The sequence below is a fragment of the Ctenopharyngodon idella genome, chromosome 11 (genome assembly GCF_019924925.1).
Source record: "Ctenopharyngodon idella isolate HZGC_01 chromosome 11, HZGC01, whole genome shotgun sequence".
NCBI classification, from domain to species: domain Eukaryota; kingdom Metazoa; phylum Chordata; class Actinopteri; order Cypriniformes; family Xenocyprididae; genus Ctenopharyngodon; species Ctenopharyngodon idella.
In genome coordinates, this window is record NC_067230.1 from 27,933,035 (window position 1) to 27,940,405 (window position 7,371).

General features: G+C 35.5%; 2 protein-coding genes across 3 annotated transcripts in view; one reads left to right on the forward strand and one right to left on the reverse strand.

Moving 5' to 3' along the window:
- cdk18 (cyclin dependent kinase 18) overlaps positions 1-7,129 on the forward strand; it is a 73,474-nt gene extending 66,345 nt beyond the window's left edge. For both annotated transcript variants that reach the window (XM_051911598.1, XM_051911600.1), the window contains exons 14-16: positions 3,519-3,609; positions 3,765-3,842; positions 4,013-7,129. In XM_051911598.1, the coding sequence (XP_051767558.1) occupies positions 3,519-3,609; positions 3,765-3,842; positions 4,013-4,047 (204 nt within the window). In that variant the 3' untranslated portion in view covers positions 4,048-7,129. The remainder of the gene's footprint in view (positions 1-3,518; positions 3,610-3,764; positions 3,843-4,012) is intronic.
- elk4 (ETS transcription factor ELK4) overlaps positions 1-7,371 on the reverse strand; it is a 150,772-nt gene that overhangs the window by 108,819 nt on the left and 34,582 nt on the right. The gene's annotated exons all lie outside the window — the stretch shown is intronic.

The following is a 7,371-nucleotide window of genomic DNA, read 5'->3' on the forward strand; positions in this document are numbered from 1 at the left end:
TGTTGAAAAAACAGATTAAGTGTGTTTGCTGGTCCTGGTGAGACAGACAGTCTTTTTGCTGGTTTTAGAGGCTTTTTAGCTGGTCAGGCAGGAAAGCCAGCATAAAGCAGCTAAAAATATTATAATTAGCTTAATTTATGAACATTAAAAGTCAGTATACTGTCAAGTCTCCAGTATGACAGCTAGGTAATTGTGTTTACAAATGTGCCTAATAATGTCCTAAAAGGACATTTTGCAAGCATAAAACAGAAGTAGGGTTAGTCTGTAATAGTTATGATTAGTTTAATTTAACAACAATAGACTTAATGCGAGGTCCTCACAAGCAGGTTTAGATTGTGTTCATTTGTATTTCAGTAGAATATGCTGTATTCGTATAAACGTGAATGCGTTTCTCTCTTTCTCTGTGCGTTCTGATGGCACACGCAGCTTGAGTGCGCACTGACCTGTCATTATGATGAAAGACCACAGAGCGCGCGATTCGTTAATGGTGACAGCGGCCTTAATGAGTCCGAACCGTGCACCTGTTTCTCATCAAACCCCGCTGACTGATCGCACTGTCAGCCTCACACAATGCGCTCTGAACGCTCTGCTCACTTTAAACAACGCCAAACTTCGCTGGAGACAATTTTATAACTTTGTGTGAGATGACAGCCGGATGATGGGTGCTTCATTATTTAAAACTACTTTATAGCTCAGGGATCAACAAGTCAGGGGAGCTGTGCTCAGATCGAGTCATTAGTGAAGAGCGCGCATGACAGGAAAGATCAGAGGAAGTGTAACTTGTGCTCTAGTGCACAGAACCACTACGCATGTTCGAAATTCAAGTTCTGTGATTTTTAGTGCATCTACTGCATCATCTACTAAAAAATTGAAAAAATTAACTCTTATTAATTATTCAAACATAAGTTAAAACATTTTGAATATATTATGAAATTCATACTATAATATTTATATTTAAATGTGTATAATAATAATAATGTAAAATGTGTAAAATGTATACATTTCTAATAATAATAATACATACACACAATCACACATATATACATATTAAATAATTATAATATATGGTTAGTTATGGTCACTATAAATTGAAATAAAATATTATATTAATAAACATTTTCAATTTTTTAATGATAACTGTTCATATTTTTTATTTATAATATATATAATAAGATAATATTATCATATTATATGGCTAATTATGATCATATAAATCGACATGTTATAAAATGTATTATATTAAATAAATAATAATATTAATTAAATAATATATGGTTAATTATGATAACTAAATTGAAATAAAATATTATATTAATAAACATTTTCAATTTATAATGATAACTGTTCATATTTTTTATTTATAATATATATAATAAGATAATATTATCATAATATATGGCTAATTATGGTCACTATACATTGATATGTTATGAAATGTGTGTATATGTATATATTAGTGCTGTCAAACGATTAATTGCGATTAATCACATCCAAAATAAAATGTTTTTACATGTGTGCTGTGTATAATTATTATGTATATTTAAATACACACACATATTATATATATATATATATATATATATATATATACACACATATATACAGTGGGTACGGAAAGTATTCAGACCCCCTTAAATTTTTCACTCTTTGTTATATTGCAGCCATTTGCTAAAATCATTTAAGTTCATTTTTTTTCCTCATTAATGTACACACAGCACCCCATATTGACAGAAAAACACAGAATTGTTGACATTTTTGCAGATTTATTAAAAAAGAAAAACTGAAATATCACATGGTCCTAAGTATTCAGACCCTTTGCTCAGTATTTAGTAGAAGCACCCTTTTGATCTAATACAGCCATGAGTCTTTTTGGAAAAGATGCAACAAGTTTTTCACACCTGGATTTGGGGATCCTCTGCCATTCCTCCTTGCAGATCCTCTCCAGTTCTGTCAGGTTGGATGGTAAACGTTGGTGGACAGACATTTTTAGGTCTCTCCAGAGATGCTCAATTGGGTTTAAGTCAGGGCTCTGGCTGGGCCATTCAAGAACAGTCACGGAGATGTTGTGAAGCCACTCCTTCGTTATTTTAGCTGTGTGCTTAGGGTCATTGTCTTGTTGGAAGGTAAACCTTCGGCCCAGTCTGAGGTCCTGAGCACTCTGGAGAAGGTTTTCGTCCAGGATATCCCTGTACTTGGCCGCATTCATCTTTCCCTCGATTGCAACCAGTCGTCCTGTCCCTGCAGCTGAAAAACACCCCCACAGCATGATGCTGCCACCACCACCATGCTTCACTGTTGGGACTGTATTGGACAGGTGATGAGCAGTGCCTGGTTTTCTCCACACATACCGCTTAGAATTAAGGCCAAAAAGTTCTATCTTGGTCTCATCAGACAAGAGAATCTTATTTCTCACCATCTTGGAGTCCTTCAGGTGTTTTTTCATGTGTCTTGCACTGAGGAGAGGCTTCTGTCGGGCCACTCTGCCATAAAGCCCCGACTGGTGGAGGGCTGCAGTGATGGTTGACTTTCTACAACATTCTCCCATCTCCCGACTGCATCTCTGGAGCTCAGCCACAGTGATCTTTGGGTTCTTCTTTACCTCTCTCACCAAGGCTCTTCTCCCCCGATAGCTCAGTTTGGCTGGACGGCCAGCTCTAGGAAGGGTTCTGGTCGTCCCAAACGTCTTCCATTTAAGGATTATGGAGGCCACTGTGCTCTTAGGAACCTTAAGTGCAGCAGAAATTTTTTGTAACCTTGGCCAGATCTGTGCCTTGCCACAATTCTGTCTCTGAGCTCTTCAGGCAGTTCCTTTGACCTCATGATTCTCATTCGCTCTGACATGCACTGTGAGCTGTAAGGTCTTATATAGACAGGTGTGTGGCTTTCCTAATCAAGTCCAATCAGTATAATCAAACACAGCTGGACTCAAATGAAGGTGTAGAACCATCTCAAGGATGATCAGAAGAAATGGACAGCACCTGAGTTAAATATATGAGTGTCACAGCAAAGGGTCTGAATACTTAGGACCATGTGATATTTCAGTTTTTCTTTTTTAATGAATCTGCAAAAATGTCAACAATTCTGTGTTTTTCTGTCAATACGGGGTGCTGTGTGTACATTAATGAGGGAAAAAAATGAACTTAAATGATTTTAGCAAATGGCTGCAATATAACAAAGAGTGAAAAATTTAAGGGGGTCTGAATACTTTCCGTACCCACTGTATATATATATATATATATATATAAGAAATTTTGCATGTAATATAATTTATATTATATATAAAATATAAATATTTTCTATATAAATATAATGTATATAAATATTATATAAATACAATGATATATAACAAACATACATACATAGACCTATATTTTTTTTTTTTTTTTTTTTTTCCATTTTAACCCCAGTATTTAGCTAGGTCAGAAGCATACATGCTCAGCACAAAGACACGAAAATGTTCCAATTAAAAACCCCTAACTCTACGTTTTCCCCCTATTTTTGGTTTTGTTCCCATTCAGTACGACACCAAGTGTAGGATTTCAGCAGAGTCGTCTCTGACACACTCTTACTTCCAGACTCTGGGCGAGAACGTCCACTCCATACCTGACAGTAAGTTCATCCCAATATTTACATAATTTCTAGAGAGACTGCTTATATAACATCACCTCAACAAGAGCCTTATAATCTGTCTTTTACCTTGGCAAAACAACAAAGGACAATACATTGGCTTTGATCATCACCCGCTTGTCTTCCACCCTCTCTAGCCTCATCTGTGTTTTCACTGAGGGAGATCCAGCTACAGAAGGATCCGGGACACAGGAGTTCAGTATTCCAGCCTCCGGGTATTCAATACCATTACTTTGACATCACTATTTGTAAAGCGCAACTTGATCATGTTTAGTCATGCATAAGGCACATTAATCCCATCTGTAAACCTGTACGATTTAATCGTGCGTTAATACATGCATACCTGCAGAACTTTCTAACAATGGGTCGTTTTCTCCAAATCCAGGTCGAGGCAAGAACCGCAGACAAAGCATATTCTGAGGAAAAGAATCAAAGTGGTGCATGAAGAGATCGGCAGAACAAAATCATTATGAAGGAAAAAGCATCCAGAACATGCATGCATGCATCCATTCATATACACACCAATTCATTACAGTCTGGACTTCAGAAAACAGACTGAATAGAAGTATAACATTAGCTGGTTAAAAGTATAACCAAGACTCAATCAAATCTCAGTCTCTTTCAAACCTAAAAACCATGCTGGTCTTGACGCCCAGAGATAGGATGCTCTATGTTAGGCATTTAAAGTGTGTCTGGACTCTTCTCTGTCTGGAGACGTAGATCTGAACACCTCAAAGTACTACTAGATTTAGAATTTTTATTTGTGTGTGTGTAACATGGTAGATTCATATCCTACTTTTCCCATTGAGTGAAATTTCCTTTATTTCAGTTCAGATTTGACTTGTTTTGCCATACGTGTTTGATGAGTCACGGCACATATTACGGTTTATTTCGCAAACATTCATTAAGTATTATAATATTTAAAAGTGTTTATTTTGAAGCATTAAAGGGTTAGTTCACCCAAAACTAACCCTTTAAACATGCAAATTGTCATAAATATTTGAGCCATTGAATAGAGAAATTACTTGAATTATATCATGATACCATTGAACTTCAGCTATTAAATGAGCTGTAAGCGATTTCACCTGTTTTTCAAGCAAAATAAAGGCCCATTCACACCAAGGACGATAATTATAATGATAAAGATATTGTTCTAAAAATCATTCTAAATATAAAAGGATAGCAGAGTCCACATCACAACTATAACGGCACAGAGAAACAATATTATTAGAATCACTTTCAGAAAGATTTTTCCAGCTGATGAACAATAAAAACATTGACAGCCAATCAGAATCCATCCTGCTTTAAAGAGCTCAAGCATTTAAAGCAGCAGACGACAAAACTGCAGCACCCTTAGAATAAACAGAACGATATTGTCTGCTAATATAGTTAGGGGCCAAGCACTGAAGGTGCGATGGTACCTATTGTATCAGTTATTATTCTTTTTCCTCTTCTTCTGTTTCTTCTTCTTCAGCTTGATTTGATTTTCAAATTTTTCTTCATGAAACTTTTCCTGCCAAAAAAAATACTTTAACTCCTCCTAAACAGTTGCTCCAATTTTCATGAAAACTAGATAATCTTCAGACTATGCGGGCAAAAAGTTATCAAAAGCTTTTTGATAAACCTAACCATTCTCGAATAGCGCGCAAACAAATTCAAAGAAGACCATGGCAAATTGGACATGAGACTATATCTCCGCAATGTTTCGGCATATTCAGACCAAACTTGGTACATGTCATCACAATCATGACCTGAGGCTACATGCTGTTTCGGCACAGCGCTACCTACTCGTCCAGAGTTAGTAAAAATGTCTATTTTTGGGCAGCATGCAGAGTCGAATGATATCCAATTTTACCATATCGGCCATTTTGGGCTTCAGCCATTATGCATTTTGCAGCAAAATTCTGTATTTTTTTAACACATTAGCATATCATTACGAAACTCGGTATGGGTCATCAGCACAATGCCCTGAAGGAGCATGAGAAATTGAGACAGTGCCACCTAGTGGTGAAATCAAATTCATATGCTACTAACTTTTGATGTGGTTGACTTATTTTCATGAGACTCATCTCCTCAGATTCTTGAATCCTTGCCGAGTCCAACGATACCTAACATGCTAGGTTTTGCATTATGGTTTGCGCAACATTGCGATTTAGCGTTAAAGCAATGTTCACGAATATCTTCGAAACCGTTAGTCCGATCGAGATAAAACAACCACAAATAGGAAATTCGGAAATGTAGGTCGTTGGCTATATGTTAAAGCCTAAATGCCAAATTTTTTATAGTAAGTGACAAAAAATGCAATCAAAGTCGTGCATGGGTCATTTTTATGTACTCATACATCTACATGTCTATAACTCCTAAGCGAAATTAGATATTTTCACCAAATTTGACACCTATTTATGGGCACACTCTGAGGACACATAAAAAAAATAAAAAAAAGTGGTGGGTGGTGCTATAACTGAACAAAATATTAAATTGCCACTCACTACAATAAAGCATATAAAATAAAATGCTATATTTTACTGATGATTTTACTTCTTTCTTGCTTCGTGCATGGCACCTTAATGGCTTCTTGCAGCAATATTTATCAATATAGTTATCTTTCTTGGTGTGAACGGGCATTCAGACCGCCTGTTTCCAATTGGCTAGAAAATAGCTTTGGTACACCAAAAAAAAAAAAAAAAAAAAAAAAAAAAAAAATCGCTTACAGCATCTTTAACTAGTCACTAATTTATGAAACCATCAAAAGGTGCCTTTTGCAGACCATAAGAGATGATGGGGTCCAATTTTACGCCTTTCAAAAAAACCATCTACTTCAATCTTCTCAAGGATCTCGCTCCTTTCAAGTAATTGCACATGCAGATATTAGTTTTGCCATTTAAGCTAATCGCTACTCCGTATTTGCACATGGCATGCAAGTGTCCTGGAATTGAAACTTAACGTTGTTCACCTTCTCCTACTGTATCTTGTAGTTTTTTTTTTTTAAAAATGAGCGCACTATGACTCTTTATTGTAAATGGCACTTGAGCACATGCTAGTTTCGAAGTGGACAGAAATGAAAAGCTTGATCATTTAAAGGCCACCAGGGAACATAAATACTGACTGATAAAGAAGAAATTCTATAAAATATAATGACTTATGAAGATTTAGTTTAACATCACTGCAGCAGCGGCACTAATTTATGTGTTTTGTGGTAAATGAAAATATTTTAAATACTCTATTGAAAATAATTAATATATAAATATATGTATTTTGACAAGTGTTTTCTTTATTCTCAGTGAACTTTTGCCAGAAAGGAAAAAAACAACGGTATTAAATGATCTTAGATGATGTCTAAATGTTTTATAAAAGATTTAGATTTTTGTATGAAATGTGATATTAAATATTTTGTGTGATTTGTCTATTCTATTAAGATATTCTGAAGCTGAATGTATTGTGACTGCGAAAATGCCAAAAGTAATTAAATAATAAACTAAATAAATTATGAAGTTGAGTTGAACCATGGGAATGTTACTCCCTCGTCTCAAACAATAGTCTTACTGTCTTTCATGGTGCTGTCTGTCATTAGTAGGCTACACTTCACAAAGTAAACTCAAAATAGAATTTGGAGAGTCAGATAAACCTGTGCATAAGTTAGTGTGGGTTTGTGTTACATGGTTAACCTAACTAAAACAAGACTTGAACAAAAGAACTTGTCGGACCTGTCAGATGCATTCGGCACGCTGGATATGAAAACAAAAC